This window comes from Rutidosis leptorrhynchoides, chromosome 10, assembly GCF_046630445.1.
Source record: "Rutidosis leptorrhynchoides isolate AG116_Rl617_1_P2 chromosome 10, CSIRO_AGI_Rlap_v1, whole genome shotgun sequence".
Classification (NCBI taxonomy): Eukaryota; Viridiplantae; Streptophyta; class Magnoliopsida; order Asterales; family Asteraceae; genus Rutidosis; species Rutidosis leptorrhynchoides.
Genome location: NC_092342.1, coordinates 20,326,722 through 20,351,222, shown reverse-complemented (window position 1 = coordinate 20,351,222; position 24,501 = coordinate 20,326,722). Strand labels below are relative to the sequence as shown.

The window sequence follows — 24,501 nt, the reverse complement described above, 5'->3', positions numbered from 1 at the left end:
CGTATGGCGCAGACGCCTTACCAGCGTTGGATGACGTTCTGAGTTTATACCATGTATGAGTCCGGTAATCTGTTGCTCTGGCTTGAGATCTGGTATGTGTAGTGACCCGAACTTTTCCATGTTTATATATATTAATTGAGATTGATATTTACATGATTAAATGTTTTCAACATGTTAAGCAATCAAACTTGTTAAGACTTGATTAATTGAAATATGTTTCATATAGACAATTGACCACCCAAGTTGACCGGTGATTCACGAACGTTAAAACTTGTAAAAACTATATGATGACATATATATGGATATATATATATAGTTAACATGATACTATGATAAGTAAACATATCATTAAGTATATTAACAATGAACTACATATGTAAAAACAAGACTACTAACTTAATGATTTTTAAACGAGACATATATGTAACGATTATCGTTGTAAAGACATTTAATGTATATATATCATATTAGGAGATATTCATACATGATAATATCATGATAATATAATAATTTAAAATCTCATTTGATATTATAAACATTGGGTTAACAACATTTAACAAGATCGTTAACCTAAAGGTTTCAAAACAACACTTACATGTAACGACTTACGATGACTTAACGACCCAGTTAAAATGTATATACATGTAGTGTTTTAATATGTATTTATACACTTTTGAAAGACTTCAATACACTTATCAAAATACTTCTACTTAACAAAAATGCTTACAATTACATCCTCGTTCAGTTTCATCAACAATTCTACTCGTATGCACCCGTATTCGTACTCGTACAATACACAGCTTTTAGATGTATGTACTATTGGTATATACACTCCAATGATCAGCTCTTAGCAGCCCATGTGAGTCACCTAACACATGTGGGAACCATCATTTGGCAACTAGCATGAAATATCTCATAAAATTACAAAAATATGAATAATCATTCATGACTTATTTACATGAAAACAAAATTACATATCCTTTATATCTAATCCATACACCAACGACCAAAAAAACCTACAAACACTTTAATTCTTCAATTTTCTTCATCTAATTGATCTCTCTCAAGTTCTATCTTCAAGTTCTAAGTGTTCTACATAAATTCTACAAGTTCTAGTTACATAAAATCAAGAATAATTTCAAGTTTGCTAGCTCACTTCCAATCTTGTAAGGTGATCATCCAACCTCAAGAAATCTTTGTTTCTTACAGTAGGTTATCATTCTAATACAAGGTAATAATCATATTCAAACTTTGGTTCAATTTCTATAACTATAACAATCTTATTTCAAGTGATGATCTTACTTGAACTTGTTTTCGTGTCATGATTCTGCTTCAAGAACTTCGAGCCATCCAAGGATCCGTTGAAGCTAGATCCATTTTTCTCTTTTCCAGTAGGTTTATCCAAGGAACTTAAGGTAGTAATGATGTTCATAACATCATTCGATTCATACATATAAAGCTATCTTATTCGAAGGTTTAAACTTGTAATCACTAGAACATAGTTTAGTTAATTCTAAACTTGTTCGCAAACAAAATTTAATCCTTCTAACTTGACTTTTAAAATCAACTAAACACATGTTCTATATCTATATGATATGCTAACTTAATGATTTAAAACCTGGAAACACGAGAAACACCGTAAAACTGGATTTACGCCGTCGTAGTAACACCGCGGGCTGTTTTGGGTTAGTTAATTAAAAACTATGATAAACTTTGATTTAAAAGTTGTTATTCTGAGAAAATTATTTTTATTATGAACATGAAACTATATCCAAAAATTATGGTTAAACTCAAAGTGGAAGTATGTTTTCTAAAATGGTCATCTAGACGTCGTTCTTTCGACTGAAATGACTACCTGTGACGCCCCGTACTAAATCATCATGTACGGACCATCATCAACAGGATCATTACAAGGTTAAGTACTATATGCATTTTCAAAACAGAGTTTGCATTCATTAGTAAAAGTGACGTCATAACATACATCAATTGTTTTACAAATCAAAAGTATGCTTCGCTAAGTAGAAGCATTAAATAAGTGTACGTGACCATAATGGTCGTTACATAACATAAGTTCATAAGTAAAAAGTTTGAATGCAAGATAAGTAGTCATGCGAATACAACTCTAGGCAGCGGGTTCTACAGCACAACAAGTATGATAGCGGAAGCGACTTCAAGCACCTGAGAAAATACATGCTTAAAAAGGTCAACACAAAGGTTGGTGAGCTATAGTTTAAGTATAACAGTAATGTAAGTAGGCCACGAGATTTCAGTGCTACAACGAGCATTTCAAAAGTATGTAAAAATATATGCTTAACCGTGGGCACCCGGTAACTAACTTAACGTTTAATGTACCCCCTTAAAGTGCACTTGGCAAGTGCGTATAACCTCGAAGTATTAAACACTCATTAAATGCTAGCACTACTAGCCCGAGTGGGGATGTCAAACCCTATGGATCCATATCTAAGATTCGCGTTCACGGTTCAAAAACCAATGATTAAACGTTACCGAGCTAAAGGGAATGTTTCTGCCGTTATATAACCCACACATATATAAAGTTTAAGTACTCGTGCCTAGTATGTAAAACATAAAATCCACATGCATTCTCAGTTCCCAAAATAAGTTAAAGTAAAAAGGGAATGCTATAACTCACAATGATTAGTAGTAACGGTAAGGTAGTAGTCGGAAAGTGGTGTGCAAGTAACGGTCCAAACGTCCTCAACCTAAGTCAAATAGCACTAAGTCAATAAGTCGTCTCAAAAGGTTTACAAGTACGTAATTAAGGTCATAAGGGTCATCATCAATCATCATTAAACAAAAGGTAACAAGTAAGACTCGTTTATGAAAGTCGTTTAAAACAAAGGCTGACTTCGGTCAGTCGCCACGGTCTCTATACCTACTGAAATAAGGTGAGTCCAGTGTCCATGGCTCCGTCTATGAGTCCCTTAAGTGTGGTTAAAATTACAGAAGCTAACTCGTCTTAGTTTGACCGTGGCGACGGTTTAAGTGCGAGTAGGTCAGAATTTTCTGCACAACGTTAAAGGACATAGTGACGAACGGAGGGCCATAAATCCTAAACCGTGGCTCGTATGAAGATGAGTCTTACATGAAAAGTTATCTAATCGAAAAGTTCTATCCAAAAATCAAGATGGGATCAGCCCAGACCTACTGGTCTGGTCCAGAAACAGTAGGTCAGAAACTTTTGGACAGAATGCAGTGGGTTTTCAAGGGTTCCGGTGATCTTGGTGTTGGATGCTCATCATGGTTCTCATCCTTGATGCGTCTAGCTTCAAGTGCACAACTCATGGATGTGTATACATCATCTTAACCAAGATTTGTCCATCATAACCTTAGTGCAAGTCTAAGACATGAATTTGATGAACCAAAGTTACATCAAGTCCTAGATCTACACACACATGAACAATGAAAGTAATTCTAACTAAGTTTTGACACTAGCAACACAAGTGTGAGTCTAAGACATGTAGATCAACTCACTTAAGAGTTGTATAATGTTTGATGAACCAAGGTTTCATCAAAGTCTTAGATCTAGCACACACATGAACTTTAAAACAATAATAAGTTACAAACTTGAATTGAACTTAAGTAAGCAAGATCTTAGCTTGTAGAACATAGTTCTTAGTTAGATCTTGAAGATTCAAGACTCAAAAGTCTAGATCTATAGTTCTTAAGTCAAATCAACACAAGTTAGAGAGTTTAAAGTGTTGTTCTTGAACTAACAAGTTAGATCCAAGAAATATAAGATCAAGATTAACTAGTAATCATGACCAAGGTTACATGTAAGTTTATGAACAAGTTCATGAACACTAAGAAAGATCACAACCAAGTGTTGGATCCATGATACTTGCACCAAAGTGTAAGCTCTTGTTGGTTTCATGTCTTTGTTCAAATGTGTAGTAAGCAACTAACAATAAGAAATAAAGAAAATGAATGATAAGCCTAAACCAACCATGAAGGTGGTATTCTAGTAACATACAACAAACAAGAACACAAGTAACAATTATAAAGATTATAAACTTTAAATCTTGAAAACAAGTAGAGTAGAACCATAAGTTATGAAAGAACTTAGATCCTTTGTTCTTGACTTCCTTAAACATAATGGAAGTAGCAAGATTACATGAGATACAAACTACTAAGTTTGATCTTTAACAATGACAAGTAACAATTACAACAAACAATCAAGTAATAACAAAGGATGATGATGATCTATGTGGATCTAGGCCACGGTTTTGTTGTAAGAAAAGGAAGAGGAGATTGTTCATTTTACTTACAAGAAAGAAAGAAAAACTTGAGAGAAAGATAAGAGAAAAGATGAAGCAAGTGTGTGTGTATTTGAGAGGGAAATGCAAGTAAGATGTGAATGAAAAAATGAAAACCAAAACACCCCTTAAGGGCACTCTAGGCCGACGGTCAGCAGGTGGGTCAAGGGGAGGTCTTGGTTTGTTGGATAATTGCATGTAAAGAGGCTTAAAGTTGGATCTTAGATGGGTGTGCATGGGGATAGTGAGTAACAAGATTCCTAATGAATAAAACTAGCTAGTTAACATGAAACTAATACTTACAAGTTGCAAGGGTTGGGCTAAATGTCCATTAATAAGTGTAGGGTGGGCTTGGAAGCCCAAGTCATGAGTCCATTTCATTAATTAAAGCCCAAGTTCAATAAATCTCTAGTTAAACCAAATAAAGCCCAAGTAATTAATCTATCACCTTAGTTAATTAAAATGATTAATAAAATTAATCATGAATGTAAATAATATCTTAAATTATTATTCGTGCAAGTTCCGGGTGTCACAAAGACGTTTCGGGCATTTAAAGTTCAAGTACGGGCAATCAAAGCAACATGTAAATGTAATAACATACATTCGTTTAATCAAGCGTATTAATAATAATAATTATTAATAAATAACGTTGGAAAAACCAGGGTCGTTACATTACCCACCTGTTAAAGAAAATTTCGTCCCGAAATTTAAGCTGAAGTAGATGGAGGAGTCGGGAAAAGATGAGGATATTTCCGCATCATTTGATCCTCTCGTTCCCAAGTAAACTCAGGTCCTCGTTTGGCATTCCATCGTACTCGTACAATCGGAATCTTGTTGCGTTTCAAAGTTTTGATCTCACGATCCATAATCTCAACAGGTTCCTCCACAAAGTGGAGTTTGTCATCAATAGTAAGTTCTTCCAATGGTATGATGAGTTCGGGTGCAGCAAGACACTTCTTCAAGTTTGACACATGGAAGGTAGGATGAACTGAGCTCAATTGTGCTGGTAGATCCAAACGGTATGCAACTGGTCCAACACGTTCCAAGATCTCGAAAGGACCAATGTATCGTGGGTTCAACTTTCCACGTTTTCCAAAACGGATCACACCTTTCCAAGGTGCAACCTTCAATATTACACGATCACCAACATTAAATTCAAAGTCTTTCCGTTTAAGATCGGCATAGCTCCTTTGGCGATCACGGGCAGTCTTAAGTCTAGCTTGGATCTGAGCAATCTTCTCAGTGGTTTCGTGAACTACCTCGGGTCCGGTGATTTGCTTTTCGCCTACTTCGGCCCAACAAATAGGAGATCGGCACTTACGACCATACAATGCTTCAAAAGGTGCAGCATTAATGCTTGAGTGATAACTGTTGTTGTACGAGAATTCGGCGAGTGGCAAATGCCTTTCCCAGGCCTTTCCAAAATCAATGACACATGCACGCAGCATGTCCTCCAAGGTCTGAATCGTTCGTTCACTTTGCCCGTCAGTCTGAGGATGATAAGCAGTACTCATGTCAAGGCGAGTTCCCATGGCTTCTTGCAAAGAACGCCAAAATCTGGAAGCAAAACGGGGATCGCGATCGGAGATGATTGATAAAGGTACACCATGACGAGATACAACCTCTTTGATGTACAGCTGAGCAAGTCTTTCCATTGTATCAGTTTCCTTCATCGCTAGGAAGTGTGCAGATTTGGTGAGGCGGTCAACAATAACCCAAATAGTATCGCATCCGCCCACCGTCTTCGGCAGCTTAGTAATGAAATCCATTGTGATCCTTTCCCACTTCCATTGTGGGATTTCCGGCTGTTGAAGTAACCCAGAAGGTCTCTGATGCTCGGCTTTAACCTTCGAGCAAGTCAAACACTTACCAACATAAGTCGCAACGTCCTTCTTAAGATTCGGCCACCAATACTGTTCTTTAAGGTCGTGGTACATCTTACCTGCACCGGGGTGAATCGAATATCTCGATTTGTGTGCTTCATCAAGTATCAGGCTTCGTAGATCTCCATAGTAAGGTACCCAAATTCTTCCGGCATAACATCGGAGTCCGGACTCTCTAACCTCGAATCGAGAGACAAGTATGTTCAAATGCTCGTAAGATATGTTCTCCTCCTTGAGAGCCTCAACTTGGGCTACTCTGATCTGGTTGTTGAGGTTCGAATGGATGGTGATGTTCAGAGCCCTAACACGGAGAGGTGCCGTCCTCTCCTTTCGGCTTAAAGCGTCAGCTACAACATTGGCCTTGCCAGGGTGATAACGGAGTTCACAATCGTAGTCGTTGAGCGTCTCGATCCATCGACGCTGTCTCATATTCAATTGCTTCTGATCGAAGATGTGCTGGAGACTCTTGTGATCGGTGAAGATAGTGCTCTTAGTTCCATACAAATAATGTCTCCACAATTTGAGTGCAAAGACAACGGCTCCAAGTTCAAGATCATGTGTAGTGTAGTTCCGCTCGTGAATCTTCAATTGGCGGGAGGCATAGGCAATAACCTTTGATCGTTGCATCAGTACACAACCAAAACCACTCTTCGATGCATCGCAATAAACAACAAAGTCGTCACTGCCTTCAGGAAGTGATAGGATAGGTGCGGAGGTTAACTTCTTCTTCAAAATTTGGAATGCTGATTCGTGTGTGGGTTCCCAAATGAACTTCTTGCCCTTGTGAGTCAGTGCGGTCAAAGGACGCGCAATCAGAGAAAATCCTTCGATAAACCTTCGATAATAACCGGCGAGACCTAGAAATTGGCGAATATGCGTTGGAGTAGTGGGGGTCTCCCACTTGCTGATGGCTTCAATCTTGGCGGGATCAACTTTGATACCCTGGTCGCTCACAACATGACCCAAAAACTGTACTTCCTTCAACCAAAATTCGCACTTGGAGAATTTGGCGTAAAGTTGCTCTTGTCTTAAGAGTTCAAGCACTAGCCGAAGGTGTTGCTCATGTTCTTCTTCGCTCTTAGAGTAGATGAGGATATCATCTATGAAGACGATAACAAACTTATCCAAGTAAGGCTTGCAGACACGATTCATGAGATCCATGAACACGGCAGGTGCATTTGTCAAACCGAATGGCATCACGAGGAACTCATAATGACCATAACGGGTCCTGAATGCAGTTTTCATCACGTCACTTTCCTTCACCCTCAGCTGGTGATATCCGGATCGCAAATCGATCTTTGAATAAACGCTCGATCCTTGTAGTTGATCAAAAAGATCATCAATTCGTGGAAGAGGATATCGATTCTTGATAGTCAATTTGTTGAGTTCACGGTAGTCGATACACATACGGAAGGATCCATCCTTCTTCTTTACAAACAACACAGGTGCGCCCCAAGGCGAGAAGCTTGGTTGGATAAACCCTCGATCTAATAGTTCTTGTAGTTGACTCTGTAATTCTTGCATCTCGGAAGGTGCGAGTCTATAAGGTGCGCGAGCTACAGGTGCAGCTCCTGGCACTAAGTCAATCTGAAACTCTACTGCTCTCTGCGGCGGTAATCCAGGCAATTCCTCTGGGAAGACATCAGAAAATTCGTTCACAATTCGAACGTCGTTCACGTTCTTCACCTCAGTTTCTACCGCTTTCACATGTGCTAGGATAGCAAAGCGTCCCTTCTTCATAATCTTTTACGCTTTCACGCAACTAATGAGGTTCAACTTCGAGGTACATCTCTCTCCATAGATAACCAGTGGTTCGCCATCTCCTTGTGGTATGCGAAGTGCTTTATCTCCACAGATAACATCGGCCTTTATCTTGCTCAACCAATCCATACCGACGATCACGTCAAAACTTCCCAGTTTGATAGGTATCAAATCAATTTCGAAATCTGCACCAGCTATGTTGATAATAGCTCCACGACTAATATGGTCAACCTTTTCAAGTTTTCCATTGGCGACCTCGACAAGCATACTTTCCTTCAAAGGAACTAACGACCAATCTAACTTATCACAAAAATGTCTACACACATAGCTCCTATCGGCACCAGTATCAAATAGGACAGAAGCTAAAAGATTGTTGATTTTGAATATACCTGTCACCAAGTCGGGGTTGTCGCGAGCGTCCCTTGCATTAACATTGAAGGCTCTAGCACGTGGTGGTCCGCCATCCTTACGCTTGTTAGGACACTCGTTTCTGAAATGGCCCGTCTTTCCACATTCATAACACTTCTTAGGCCCATTGTTGTTGTGGTTTGGCTTCACATTCAAAGTGGTAACCTTGCAATCCTTGCCAACATGTCCAGATCGTTGGCACTTCTCACAGATAACATTGCAATACCCAGTGTGGTGCTTGTAGCACCTATTGCATTGTGGTAAGGTTCCTTTGTAGTTCGGATTGGTGCGGTTGTTGTTGTTGGGGTTGGTGTTGTTGTTGTGCATGTTGTTGTTTTGCCTGAACCCTTCATGTCGTTTTGCCGGGTTTTGATCATAGTTCCTACCCCTGTTGTTGTTGTGGTTGTTGTCCCATTTCCTCTTTTCACCATTACCAGTTTCAAACTTAGCCTTCTCCGGCTCGTCCAGGATGATTTGATTCAAGAGAGTATGCGCCATGCGCATTGCTTCGGGAACGCTTGGTGGCTTGGATGAGGTAACATTACCCTTGATGGACTTAGGAAGTCCCGAGAAGTATTTCTCCAAACGCTTAAATTCGGGGGTGACCATGGTTGGACACATAAGAGCCAATTCCAAAAACCTACGGTTGTAGCTGTTAAGGTCGTTCCCTACGGTTTTCAATTGCATAAATTCGATTTCCATCTTTTGAATCTCGGTTCTCGGACAGTATTCCTCGATCATAGCACATTTAAATTCTTCCCAAGGCGTAGCATACGCCTCATTAATTCCTTGCGCTTGGGCCATGGTATTCCACCATGTAAGCGCGCCATCAGAAAGTGTGCAAGATGCAAATTTCGTTTTGTTAGCCTCAAAACAATTGCTAACCCTGAATACCGATTCCAACTTTTCGAACCATCTGGTGAGACCGACGGGTCCCTCAGTGCCACTGAAGTAGTGTGGCTTGCAGCTTTGAAATTCCTTGTAAGTACACCCATCTCGAACGACAGGTGGATTGACAGGCGGTGGTGGTGGAGCTTGGGGTTGTCTTTCAGCTAGTGCAGCAGCGACTCGCTCGTTAATCATTTCCTCAATTTGTGCCGCGGTGGGGATAGATCTCCCGTTGGCCATGATGTTCTATACAAACATTTTGACTCAAGTCAAAATCCATTATGCAAATAATAATAGTACATTATATAACAACCAACATGAAAACAGCACAACACATGTTGATTAAATAACGCAAGCAGATATAAGTACCACAAAACCATGAGGTGATAACGTAAATAGAACACTTGCGCAAGAAGTAAGCAACACAAATTCCATTCATTAATGATAATAAGTTCATACATTACAATAAGTTCGTACATTACATAAGTGAAATATGAAATTACAAAAGAGATTACAATACAGAATCTAGTACAAAGTCCTACGGCGATGGTGGGTACAAGATGTCCAAAACATGAGCCAACTGCTCCTCGAGCTCAGTAACTCGAGTCTGGAGAATCTCAATCTCCTGCCTCATTTCCTCATTAGAGGAAGATGGTGGGGCAGGTGGTGCTGGCGGTGCAGGTGGAGCCGGTGGTGCTGAAGTGGATGGTCCGGCTCTGGGTGGAGACGGTAATATCTGTGGGTCGGCGGGGTACGGCACCAGCCGTTTACGAGCAGTGATCCTACGACGCCGACCATAAGCGTCAGTGACAGTACGACCAGGAATTATGCCAGCGAAGCGATACCGCTTCTTCGGCGGGGTAGAAGGTGCCTGAATCGGTCGGTCAGCGTGATCCTCCTCATCACTGGAGTCGTCAGATGAGGTGTCGTCTGAAGAAGCATCGGTGGAAGAACCGTCGTCTGAATCATGCGGTGGTGGCGCGGGTGGCTCAACGTATCCGAAAGCGGCCAACATCTGTCGGTGTCGGCCTGGCGTAATCACGGCTAAGCGGCCGTCGGCAGTGCGTCGGCAAGGTGTGCGCCAGTGATTACGGAAGGGACCTTCCCCGAACTCCGCGGGGATCTCCATGCCACCAATGCGAGCCAGTTGCCTCGGGGGTCTGGAAGAAGACGCCGGGATAGGCACACTAGAGCTAGCTCCAGAACTAGAGGCGCCGGGGTCGCCTGTGGGTGTCGGGGCCGGAATGTCGGCAGCAGCAGCAGCAACAGGTGCAGCAGTGGGTGGAACAACGGGGCCTGAGCCGCTCGGGATGTCAGCAGGTGGAACGTCCGACATCTGAACAAGGAAAAATAAATTTTCCATGTCAGTATGTCATAAAGCAAGCAAATAATAGGCCAACAGTTTAAATCATGTATAACAATAAGTAGCATGGCAATATCAGTAATCGTACGAAACTAGCATGCAATCGAAAGCAAGTAATAGCATGCAGTAGTGAAATCACGTAGTAGCATACGGCATATAGCAGTAACAGTAAGCAGCAGCATGCAGTAAGTTCAGCGGAAACAAGTAAACTAACAAGTTGTAGATTAGTCCTATTAGTGAATCCTACTCGGGTCGGTCTTAGACTCACTAATGCATCCTAATTCCCTACAACCAATGCTCTGATACCAAATGTGACGCCCCGTACTAAATCATCATGTACGGACCATCATCAACAGGATCATTACAAGGTTAAGTACTATATGCGTTTTCAAAACAGAGTTTGCATTCATTAGTAAAAGTGACGTCATAACATACGTCAATTGTTTTACAAATCAAAAGTATGCTTCGCTAAGTAGAAGCATTAAATAAGTGTACGTGACCATAATGGTCGTTACATAACATAAGTTCATAAGTAAAAAGTTTGAATGCAAGATAAGTAGTCATGCGAATACAACTCTAGGCAGCGGGTTCTACAGCACAACAAGTATGATAGCGGAAGCGACTTCAAGCACCTGAGAAAATACATGCTTAAAAAGGTCAACACAAAGGTTGGTGAGCTATAGTTTAAGTATAACAATAATGTAAGTAGGCCACGAGATTTCAGTGCTACAACGAGCGTTTCAAAAGTATGTAAAAATATATGCTTAACCGTAGGCACCCGGTAACTAACTTAACGTTTAATGTACCCCCTTAAAGTGCACTTGGAAAGTGCGTATAACCTCGAAGTATTAAACACTCGTTAAATGCTAGCGCTACTAGCCCGAGTGGGGATGTCAAACCCTATGGATCCATATCTAAGATTCGCGTTCACGGTTCAAAAACCAATGATTAAACGTTACCGAGCTAAAGGGAATGTTTCTGCCGTTATATAACCCACACATATATAAAGTTTAAGTACTCATTCCTAGTATGTAAAACATAAAATCCGCATGCATTCTCAGTTCCCAAAATAAGTTAAAGTAAAAAGGGAATGCTATAACTCACAATGATTAGTAGTAACGGTAAGGTAGTAGTCGGAAAGTGGTGTGCAAGTAACGGTCCAAACGTCCTCAACCTAAGTCAAATAGCACTAAGTCAATAAGTCGTCTCAAAAGGTTTACAAGTACGTAATTAAGGTCATAAGGGTCATCATCAATCATCATTAAACAAAAGGTAACAACTAAGACTCGTTTATGAAAGTCGTTTAAAACAAAGGCTGACTTCGGTCAGTCGCCACGGTCTCTATACCTACTGAAATAAGGTGAGTCCAGTGGCCATGGCTCCGTCTATGAGTCCCTTAAGTGTGGTTAAAATTACAGAAGCTAACTCGTCTTAGTTTGACCGTGGCGACGGTTTAAGTGCGAGTAGGTCAGAATTTTCTGCACAACGTTAAAGGACATAGTGACGAACGGAGGGCCATAAATCCTAAACCGTGGCTCGTATGAAGATGAGTCTTACATGAAAAGTTATCTACTCGAAAAGTTCTATCCAAAAATCAAGATGGGATCAGCCCAGACCTACTGGTCTGGTCCAGAAACAGTAGGTCAGAAACTTTTGGACAGAATGCAGTGGGTTTTCAAGGGTTCCGGTGATCTTGGTGTTGGATGCTCATCATGGTTCTCATCCTTGATGCGTCTAGCTTCAAGTGCACAACTCATGGATGTGTATACATCATCTTAACCAAGATTTGTCCATCATAACCTTAGTGCAAGTCTAAGACATGAATTTGATGAACCAAAGTTACATCAAGTCCTAGATCTACACACACATGAACAATGAAAGTAATTCTAACTAAGTTTTGACACTAGCAACACAAGTGTGAGTCTAAGACATGTAGATCAACTCACTTAAGAGTTGTATAATGTTTGATGAACCAAGGTTTCATCAAAGTCTTAGATCTAGCACACACATGAACTTTAAAACAATAATAAGTTACAAACTTGAATTGAACTTAAGTAAGCAAGATCTTAGCTTGTAGAACATAGTTCTTAGTTAGATCTTGAAGATTCAAGACTCAAAAGTCTAGATCTATAGTTCTTAAGTCAAATCAACACAAGTTAGAGAGTTTAAAGTGTTGTTCTTGAACTAACAAGTTAGATCCAAGAAATATAAGATCAAGATTAACTAGTAATCATGACCAAGGTTACATGTAAGTTTATGAACAAGTTCATGAACACTAAGAAAGATCACAACCAAGTGTTGGATCCATGATACTTGCACCAAAGTGTAAGCTCTTGTTGGTTTCATGTCCTTGTTCAAATGTGTAGTAAGAAACTAACAATAAGAAATAAAGAAAATGAATGATAAGCCTAAACCAACCATGAAGGTGGTATTCTAGTAACATACAACAAACAAGAACACAAGTAACAATTATAAAGATTATAAACTTTAAATCTTGAAAACAAGTAGAGTAGAACCATAAGTTATGAAAGAACTTAGATCCTTTGTTCTTGACTTCCTTAAACATAATGGAAGTAGCAAGATTACATGAGATACAAACTACTAAGTTTGATCTTTAACAATGACAAGTAACAATTACAACAAACAATCAAGTAATAACAAAGGATGATGATGATCTATGTGGATCTAGGCCACGGTTTTGTTGTAAGAAAAGGAAGAGGAGATTGTTCATTTTACTTACAAGAAAGAAAGAAAAACTTGAGAGAAAGATAAGAGAAAAGATGAAGCAAGTGTGTGTGTATTTGAGAGGGAAATGCAAGTAAGATGTGAATAAAAAAATGAAAACCAAAACACCCCTTAAGGGCACTCTAGGCCGACGGTCAGCAGGTGGGTCAAGGGGAGGTCTTGGTTTGTTGGATAATTGCATGTAAAGAGGCTTAAAGTTGGATCTTAGATGGGTGTGCATGGGGATAGTGAGTAACAAGATTCCTAATGAATAAAACTAGCTAGTTAACATGAAACTAATACTTACAAGTTGCAAGGGTTGGGCTAAATGCCCATTAATAAGTGTAGGGTGGGCTTGGAAGCCCAAGTCATGAGTCCATTTCATTAATTAAAGCCCAAGTTCAATAAATCTCTAGTTAAACCAAATAAAGCCCAAGTAATTAATCTATCACCTTAGTTAATTAAAATGATTAATAAAATTAATCATGAATGTAAATAATATCTTAAAATATTATTCGTGCAAGTTCCGGGTGTCACAAAGACGTTTCGGGCATTTAAAGTTCAAGTACGGGCAATCAAAGCAACATGTAAATGTAATAACATACATTCGTTTAATCAAGCGTATTAATAATAATAATTATTAATAAATAACGTTGGAAAAACCAGGGTCGTTACACTATCTTTACAAAAACGACTTGTAACTTATTTTTCAGACTATAAACCTATACTTTTTCTGTTTAGATTCATAAAATAGAGTTCAATATGAAACCATAGCAATTTGATTCACTCAAAACGGATTTAAAATGAAGAAGTTATGGGTAAAACAAGATTGGATAATTTTTCTCATTTTAGCTACGTGAAAATTGGTAACAAATCTATTCCAACCATAACTTAATCAACTTGTATTGTATATTATGTAATCTTGAGATACCATAGACACGTATACAATGTTTCGACCTATCATGTCGACACATCTATATATATTTCGGAACAACCATAGACACTCTATATGTGAATGTTGGAGTTAGCTATACAGGGTTGAGGTTGATTCCAAAATATATATAGTTTGAGTTGTGATCAATATTGAGATACGTATACACTGGGTCGTGGATTGATTCAAGATAATATTTATCGATTTATTTCTGTACATCTAACTGTGGACAACTAGTTGTAGGTTACTAACGAGGACAGCTGACTTAATAAACTTAAAACATCAAAATATATTAAAAGTGTTGTAAATATATTTTGAACATACTTTGATATATATGTATATATTGTTATAGGTTCGTGAATCAACCAGTGGCCAAGTCTTACTTCCCGACGAAGTAAAAATCTGTGAAAGTGAGTTATAGTCCCACTTTTAAAATCTAATATTTTTGGGATGAGAATACATGCAGGTTTTATAAATGATTTACAAAATAGACACAAGTACGTGAAACTACATTCTATGGTTGAATTATCGAAATCGAATATGCCCCTTTTTATTAAGTCTGGTAATCTAAGAATTAGGGAACAGACACCCTAATTGACACGAATCCTAAAGATAGATCTATTGGGCCTAACAAACCCCATCCAAAGTACCGGATGCTTTAGTACTTCGAAATTTATATCATATCCGAAGGGTGTCCCGGAATGATGGGGATATTCTTATATATGCATCTTGTTAATGTCGGTTACCAGGTGTTCACCATATGAATGATTTTTATCTCTATGTATGGGATGTGTATTGAAATATGAAATCTTGTGGTCTATTATTATGATTTGATATATATAGGTTAAACCTATAACTCACCAACATTTTTGTTGACGTTTTAAGCATGTTTATTCTCAGGTGATTATTAAGAGCTTCCGCTGTCGCATACTTAAATAAGGACGAGATTTGGAGTCCATGCTTGTATGATATTGTGTAAAAACTGCATTCAAGAAACTTATTTTGTTGTAACATATTTGTATTGTAAACCATTATGTAATGGTCGTGTGTAAACAGGATATTTTAGATTATCATTATTTGATAATCTACGTAAAGCTTTTTAAACCTTTATTGATGAAATAAAGGTTATGGTTTGTTTTAAAATGAATGCAGTCTTTGAAAAACGTCTCATATAGAGGTCAAAACCTCGCAACGAAATCAATTAATATGGAACGTTTTTAATCAATAAGAACGGGACATTTCAGTATGCGCAGACACTCATTAGTATATCTTGTAAGAAATTCACCCAAAGATTCTTTGGACTTTTGCGCAATATCATGACACTCGATATGAGTGCGCTTGCGTGGCCTCTGATTCTGATATTGCAGCAAGAATTTCGTCCGCAGATCCATAAACCCGGCTATACTACCCGCCGGCAGTTTATTAAACCATTCACGAGCAATACCCTGCAGTGTCATTGGAAATATCTGACACGCAACTGGATCCACCCAACCTTGAGTGCGCATTGCGCCTTCAAAACGCTGTAAGAAGTCATCCGGATCAGTTAAGCCATTGTAAGTACCCAACGTATGAGGTATCTTTGGCGCAGATGGAAACGGATATGTAGTTATATGCGGAGGAAACTTATCAAAGGTAGTTGGTAGCTCAAAAGGTGGTTTAACAGGGTCACCTTTGAGCCCTGCGAAGAAACGCCTCATCATATCCTGAACAAAATCAGGTTGTGAAAATAGGTGGACCATGTCAGGAGGTGCCGCCTGCATAAATTGGCTTGCGAGATTCGCCTGCCCCTGAATATTTTGCCATGGCTGCCCTGGCGTCTGCGGATACAGCCAAGGCTGATTTGGGAAAGAAGGCAGGCTTGCAGACGCAGAGTATACGGGTATCTGAAAAGGTGCCGAAACCTGTGGCGCAGATGCCTGCGAGACCTGAGGATATGCCGCTATAAGCCCAACCGTATGCGCAGTGCTTTGCTGTTCTGCGGTTATCGGCGTCCAATGAGAATTGGCATCCGGAATGACACCGAACTCCCAACTATTAAGTAATGCCTGCGCATCCGCAGGAGTTAAAAACTGCGAAATTGGACGGGTGGTTGCCAAGGTTACAAAGGTGTAAACGATGAATTCTGCTGAACACTCTGCGTCTGCAGAGGGATTGAAACCGTGGTACTATAAATAGGTACCTGGCAGCAGCATACTACGTGCGGGCCTACTGTTTCACCGCCAGTGCCTACCAAGATGACCCTTGGATCCACTGCGGAAAAATCCAACCGTGTGGTGGTAACCGGCGAGTTTGCCCTTGGCGGTGTAATCCCATTTGGATATATCGGCTTATACCTCTGAAAAGGCTCGCCGGATACAGGTGGAAGATATGGCGCGTACCCCGCCCCCGTAGTCATAGCCTGCGTATGCTGACTGCCAGATGGTGTGTTTTGATTATCCGTGTGAGTACGTTCCGACGAGTCCCCGGAAGTCATGATACTGTTAAAAGAAAAAATTCAAAAAATTTCGTGAACAATAAGCCTTATAATTCAAAACCTTTTAAAAGAGAAAGCAATTAAACAGTCTTGAACTAATCCGACTCTCAATGAAAGCACCACTTGATCATGCATATTTTTACCATAGGGTTTAACATGCTTGCTCAATGCGTTAGTGGAGTTTAAGGATCTTAGAACAAGGCTCTCCGGTCCAGCTACCGTGAATAACCCTGGCCGACATGATGATGTCGGCGGGGTGGCCAAGTGATTAAGTCCACCTTTGATAGCGATCGCTGATCAGAAGGCCCCAAATAAGGTTGTAGGTGCTAGTTTAATGAAGAACTAACCTGTTAACCTTGAAAAGACGAAGAATGATGCTTAATTGCGTAAGGCGTGTGGCAGATGATAGTTACGTAATGTGATGATCCCTAGAATGATAGTTAGGGTTTGTATATATAGGCAAACCCTAATTCTAGAACCATCCGAGATATTGGCAATCCTTTCCATAACAAACTCCCCCGAATCACGGATGTAATTATGGAAAAGATATTTACTTGTTAGCCAAGTAATCGCTGTACCGAGAACAAAGGCATCAGATACGAATCCGCATACCGCATAACGCACACAAACACACGCATACGCACACTAGTAAGCACCCGCATATATATGAGGTGCGCATGCGGGTTGCGGTATCATTAGTCAAGATTTTATGGTTTTTGATTTGGTATGTTTCAATGATCTTCCTTAGAGAAGAGGCGGTGTTTGGCTGCTTATGTTCGATGGTAGTCATGGTACAACATTGCTTCTCTTTCAATTTTGGGTTTTTTTTTTCAAGTCTATGTTTTGATCAATTGCAGAGATTTTTATAGGTGTTTCATTTTTGTTTCAAGTCTTTATTTAGGCTTGAGTTCATTTGTTATTTGCCTCCTTAGGTTAGGGTTTCATGTTTTCAATGGAATATTTTGGTTTCTTTCAATGTTTGTAATGTCTTAGCTTTTCATCAATCGAATCGATGAAAGGTTACTTATATTAATATAATCCTTATTCTTTCTTGAAAAAAAAAAAGAAAAAAAAATAAAAATAAAAATAAAAAACAAACAAATTGAAGAAACCTACAGTACGCATCACTAAATAACATGATCGGATTGGAAGACCCATTTTAAAATTGGTAATTGGAACACAACCTTGCATTTCCAAACTTTTTCATATCACAAATATTCATTCCACGTAATCAACCACCATCGACGGCCAACGGTTGCCAAAGTTTCCGGCGACCATCCCAAAATGGAATCTTTACACGATACACACGTAAAGCTATTAGCTTTCGACTTCTTATCATTAACACCATCATCTTCAAACCCAAACACCGTTTGCCGTAAACACACCCATATCATATCTCGTATCGAAACCCTAGGCATTATCACCAGCCGTGAACACAAACCTGATAGATACATCAAGTTCACAATCGACGATGGTACTGGATGTATTCCGTGTGTTCTTTGGCTTAATCAACTCACGTCCCCTTATTATTCTCGCAGATGCCCACCAGATGTTCGATCAATTGCCCAAATGGCCCGAAACTTTGCAACGATGGTTCAGATTGGGGGTTTGGGTAGGGTTAGAGGGAAAGTTGGGTTTTATAGAAATAAAATTCAAGTTACTGTTTCTGATGTGTTTATTGAAAGAGATCCTAATGCTGAGATTTTGCATTGGTTGCAATGTGTGCGATTGGCTCGAAAGTGTTATGATGTTGTACGTGTTAGCGATGAAAAAGATGCTATGGTTGAGTGAATTTGAATATATGTTATTAATGGTACAACTTATTATTCAATTCATTAGCATTTTATGATCATATAAACATCATTGTCAGATGATTTCCTATTCTGTTTTTGAGATTGAGGGTTGTGTAGTTAGGCGTTTGAACGAAATTTTGTTACAATTTCATCACTTGGGCTTTATAGCTTACAAATTAGATTGAAGCAGGCGAGTAATATTGGGCACAAGTGTATGGATAAAATGTTATAAATTGAGCTTAAGTGTATGGATAAAATGTTATAAGTGTATGGATAAAATGTTGAAGCAGGTAATGGAATAAAATAATACCACCCAAGCTTGGCTTGAGTAGTATGGGTGTGGGATCCAACTTGGGTTACTGTCAATTAATGTTCGATTCTGACTCTAAGCAGGGTGTTCTCAACCTTCGATGGTACTGCCAACATCATTGCGATTTGGGAAGGTCTCTAGGGAGTTTTTCCAAACATTCGATGGTACTGCCAACATCGTAGGAAATTAAGTTTATCCTAACGCGTGTGTGGGTGACAAATGAGAGCATTTGATATGCCGTAAAAAAAAGGAATAAAATAATCCATTGGGTCAGTCCAAGTGGGCTTGGTGACTGAATAAGTCAACTATACAACTCAACCCAATAAGTTGTATATACACATCATCTAAGCCTACTTTTTCGAAGTTTTTAACTATATCATCTTTAGAGCATGCATATAATATTACTTTTATATTGCATTTCACCATTGTAATTTGCTTATTTACACTTGTTTTTAGCAATTAACAAAAGTAGGTCACCAAGGTACTTCATGCGCATAATATTATAAGATTTTCCATATTACCAATTCATAGTATAAAATCATTATAGAACTTTCACAATCAAGAAGCAGTTCTATAATTATAGGCTAAATACCAAGAACAATGGTTACAAACCGAGTTGAGGTATTTGGTCTAGTCTCGGTCATGCTATGGGGGGTAGTAATGGCTCAATCGGGTTGCACCACTGCGCTAGTGAGCTTGAGCCCATGTCTTAGCTATGTATCCGGGAACACAACAATTCCATCACCCACTTGCTGCTCACAACTAGCCATGGTGGTTCAATCTGAACCACAATGCCTTTGTGTGTTCACGGGCAATGGTAGCGGTGCACCAACTGGTTTGAACATCAACCAAACTTTGGCTATGGCACTACCTAATGCTTGCAACATCCAAACTCCCCCGGTTAGCCGGTGTAATGGTGCGTCAAATCTTCTTATAATTTCCCATAAGTCGTTACCTTTTTTTACTTATAACCTATAGTTACTTTTAAGCCAATTTAATTTTGAAATGTAAATTAACATGTACCATTTGTTTGAAACAGAAGGTGCTAATGGACCCACAGGTTCTGCACCATCAAATTCTCCCTCAGGTAAACCATTCTTGAAAACTTATACTCTATCGGTATCCTTTTTATTGTCCCATTGTATAAAGACACACACACTAAGAAATAACTTAGCTTAGCTTCCCAACATTAGCTTCCCAACACAAGTGTTCACATTACTATTTTGAGATATTCCATTTTAAGTATCTGAGTTCAACCAATCAAAAGAGGTTATTGTAGAGAAAGAAGATTTATGATTAGTGGAGAATTAATTTAGTGGAATTTCCTAAAACTGTCTATTAAAATAAGCGGACACTTATGTAAGTGTTATTCATTACCTTTTGTTAACTTTTCGGTTTTATCATTTACTTTTTATGTATATTATACATTAGTATATATTTTGTTTTACAACATAAATTAAGGTTTGTTAAGAATTGTGTCCATTATTCTTATATATTTGTAGAAGTGTACAATAAAACAACCTAGAAAAGAATACTGGATAATAAAATTGGAACGTAAAGAATATGTTACTTTATATACCTATTTCGTGATGAAAAGCACTTTCTTTTCGCCTTTGCGAATCATTTAACGGTATTAAGATGTCAATTTTTTATAGGGGGCGGGTCAAAGACAACACCAGGAACATCCGATGCTGCTATGAAAAATCCACCATTTTATGTTGCTTTCGTTTTTCTCTTAGCAGCTACGTTCTTTTCTCCGTATTCCGTTGCATAACTTCTGTTGAAGTTTCATGCAATTATATATTAATGGTTTGTTTATCTATTTAGTGTGGTGTGTATGTCTAGCATTGATTATGATCATATACTTGTGAACAACTGTATTACGTTATATTTTAAAAAAGGAGTGAATGACAATTTATATCGTTATATTGAATAAAAATTTGGTTTTTATGTTATTCATTGAACGTCATACTTTGCAAGATATAAGTATTAGACAATGAAACCCCGTCGGTATTATGCTCTATTAAGTAGTTATAAATACAAAGATACTTAAGAACCTTAAAAGGCACTCAAGCTCACATATATATTGGGCCTAACCAACGGATTTCATTGTCTAACAGTAACACTAACTATAAACTTCACTAATTTTGATAAACCATCACTTTTATATGAAAATCATATACGAAAACTATATAGATACTAATACTAATGGAATTACATATTTTGATACTAATGGTTTTATAAATTATTTTGGGCGCTAGACTTTGTAAGCAATCCTAATTCAAATCTCATTAACAATTGAACAAATATATGGAGTATATATATATTATTTATCTTTTCATATTGTCCCTACTTGTGATCATCTTATACCTACTCCATGTGAAACAAGGTGACACATTAACTCAAAAAGTCACTCATAATTTGCCTTTCGAAGAGAAAATCAAGAAAAAAGATAAACCAAATATATGTAGTACACATACAAACATTTTTTCAAGAGTGTACGTTTTACATATTCGAGACCAGTACCAATGGTATTGAGAGAAGCCAATGAGGGCATTCGTTGAGTGTGACACTTTTTTATGTGTTTATGTTTGTTTTGTGTGTAATTAATGTATTGTTGGTAAGTACGAGTTTCAAAAAAGTTAACTTCTTAAGTATTTCGTTGGTAGCATGCAATTTTTATAAGAAAGTACAAACGTGATGCTAAGCTAACAATTTAGTTCTTCGGTTAGCTTTTCGATCTCATCGATCTAATGCTTACGAGAGACACAAAAAAAAAATGAAGTTTTTAACTAGATTGATAAGTGATGTTATTTATTTCTTGTTTGAAAAGGAGTATGAGTTTTTATTGTGCGCAACACTAAATTCAAATAAAATAAAGATCTGAAATGAGTTTCGGTGATGCAGATCCTAACAATCTAAATATAAAGATCTAACTGGCCTTTCTATTGAATTAGAGTAAATCACTAATTTATAACATTAAATCAAACACAAATACAATAACCAGCATTCAAATATAAGCGCCTTTGTAGTTATTGAATCAAGAACATCCCCATAAAAAGGGAGTCCAAGTGAGACTTAAACTCACTCTATAAAAATTAGGAGTTTGAATGTCTTCATCGTAAAGTCTAACATCACTAATAACAAGCGGCTGAATAATAAAGACTTAGAATATTATATCACCGTCACATTAGTACTTTTGAAGAACCATTGAACTTCATAACAAATGAGTAAAGAACTAAACTTTCAGTGATATATTTACCAGCAATACCTTTATTATCTATATCTATTAATTATGATGAGATGAGCATGGTTCACGGTGGCAAAACTGTAATTACCATCAATTTCGAGGGTATTTTATAATTTAGCATCTTTTGAATACCCCCAGGCCCCAACCCCTTTTTACTTCCCATTACATTCTATATATTATATTATTAAACGTCCAAAACCATCGACCGTTAACCGACTGAGACCACCTCCCAGTGAAGCGTGGGTGTGTTTTCCTCATTATATACCCAAAACACAAAGTATGAAAATCAAGTATCATTTTTCTTCATCCTTGACCGTCTTGATTAAAAAGAAGCTCACAAAAGGCAACTCAAATAAGCTCTGTGACTGCATGTCAAAGACGCCACAAAATCAATTCCAATAACACTGTTGAGAGAGATGTAAGTTTGCTTTATCTTTGACAATGCCATACACTCTACCATCTCAATCAAAGCAGTTATAATTTGAAGGTTCACCTGCGATGACTTCAACCTCTCGGAAAAACGATTTTTTTTTCCTAAAAGAAATTATGATATTTTCACAGAAGCTAGCTCGAAATATTTGACCCCTAGATTAGTTGGCTCGAAAAACGGAGCCCAAACCCAAGTATAAAAAAAGCTTAAACACTAATTTGTTATAATTCAGTAGGCTTATAACTACCTTTAGTGGTTTGATTCTTGATGTTATAATTCAGTAGGCTTATAACTACCTTTAATGATTTGATTCTTGATTAAGAATGCTAATAATGAAGTGTAAGAACAAAGATGATAATGGAGAGAAAGAAACACTTTGTAAGTGTGAGAAAATGGTGCAAGTTTAATGCTTGCATTCATGGCTATTTATAGCAAAAATATCACAAGTTTAGGTAATACAATAATATTACTTTTGTGTATCAATAATTGACTATCCATTTATATATATATATTTATATATTATAACACTCCCCCTTGGATAGCAATTTTGTTTGTTGAAGATCAACTGCAAGTTACTGCCTCGTTAAAAACCTTGCTAAAGAAAACCAGTGGGAAAAAAAAACTTTAGCTAAGGGAAAAAGAGTGCAGCATGGAGTTGACTCCCCCTTAAGTAGACATCGCTTCAGTCGTTACATCTTTTGAACATGTCTCATACCAATGTTATGAACGTGTGTTCTGAAAATAGCAGTTGGAAGTGCTTTCGTGAAAAGATCAGCAGAGTTTTTGCTGGATTAAACATATCTCATTTCAATCTCGTTGTCCTTAATGAGATTTTGAGTGTATGAGAAGAATCTATGAGGTATGTGTTTGGTTCGGTCACTTTTGATATACCCTTCTTTCATCTGTGCTATGCAAGCTGCATTATCTTCATAGATAATTGTTGGACTTTTATCGCGTTCTAGTCCACAAGAATCATTAATGATTTGTGCTATTGATCTCAACCAAAAACATTCCCGAGTAGCTTCATGTAATGCAATCACTTCGGCATGATTTGATGATGTAGCAACAAGTGTTTGTTTTTGAGGACGCCATGATATTGCAGTACCTCCATTTAGGAATACATATCCAGTTTGAGATTTAGCTTTATGTGGATCAGATAAATAACCTGCATCAGCATAACCAACCAAATCTTGTTTTGATTCGTTAGAATAAAATAATCCTAAATCAGTAGTTCCTCGAAGGTATCGAAATATGTGTTTGATCCCATTCCAGTGTCTTTTGGTAGGAGCAGAGCTGAACCTTGTCAACAAATTAACTGCAAAAGAAATGTCAGGTCTTGTACAATTTGTAAGATACATAAGAGCTCCAATTGCACTAAGATATGGTACTTCTGGTCCAAGAATATCTTCATGATCTTCACATGGACGAAATGGATCAGTTTCAACATTGAGTGATTTAACAACCATAGGAGTACTTAATGGTTTTGCCTTGTCCATATTGAAACGTTTCAGAATCTTTTCATTATATGTTGTTTGATGTACAAGTAAACCATTAGGCATATGCTCAATTTGTAAACCAATGCAATACTTTGTTTTTCCGAGATCTTTCATTTCAAATTCTTTCTTTAGAAGTTGAATGGCTTCATGGATCTCTTTATTTGTACCTATGATGTTAAGATCATCAACATAAACAGCTATGATCACATATCCGGATGTTGTTTTCTTAATGAAAACACAAGGACAAGTAAGGTTATTTGTATACCTTTTGCTTATCAAGTAATCACTTAATCGGTTATACCACATACGTCCTGATTGTTTTAACCCATATAAAGATCTTTGTAATTTAATCGAATACATTTCTTTGGGTTTTGCATTTGATGCTTCTGGTACCTTAAATCCTTTAGGTATCTTCATATATATATCACTATCAAGTGATCCATATAGATAAGCAGTCACAACATCCATGAGATGCATTTCTAAATTTTTAGAAACTGCCAGGCTGATTAAGTATCTA

General features: G+C 37.9%; 2 protein-coding genes across 2 annotated transcripts; both read left to right on the top strand.

The window, feature by feature from the left end:
- Positions 1-17,903: 17,903 nt before the first annotated feature.
- LOC139872839 (CST complex subunit STN1) lies at positions 17,904-18,517 on the top strand. The gene has a single exon (XM_071860766.1). It carries the CDS (start codon positions 17,990-17,992, stop codon positions 18,494-18,496), a length of 507 nt encoding a protein of 168 aa, XP_071716867.1. The 5' UTR covers positions 17,904-17,989; the 3' UTR covers positions 18,497-18,517.
- Positions 18,518-19,408: 891 nt separating this feature from the next.
- LOC139872840 (non-specific lipid transfer protein GPI-anchored 26-like) lies at positions 19,409-20,704 on the top strand. Its single transcript, XM_071860767.1, has 3 exons — positions 19,409-19,724; positions 19,848-19,895; positions 20,464-20,704. The coding sequence occupies exons 1-3, from the start codon at positions 19,409-19,411 to the stop codon at positions 20,580-20,582; spliced, it is 483 nt and encodes a 160-aa protein (XP_071716868.1). The 3' UTR covers positions 20,583-20,704.
- Positions 20,705-24,501: the final 3,797 nt, after the last annotated feature.

Excerpts from the sequence above, each read along its gene's own strand:
- LOC139872840 (XM_071860767.1), top strand. The coding sequence starts at position 19,409 with ATGGTTACAAACCGAGTTGAGGTATTTGGTCTAGTCTCGGTCATGCTA. Across the intron at positions 19,725-19,847 it reads CCCGGTTAGCCGGTGTAATG|AAGGTGCTAATGGACCCACA; the intron begins GTGCGTCAAATC and ends TGTTTGAAACAG. Across the intron at positions 19,896-20,463 it reads ACCATCAAATTCTCCCTCAG|GGGGCGGGTCAAAGACAACA; the intron begins GTAAACCATTCT and ends AATTTTTTATAG.
- LOC139872839 (XM_071860766.1), top strand. The coding sequence starts at position 17,990 with ATGGAATCTTTACACGATACACACGTAAAGCTATTAGCTTTCGACTTC.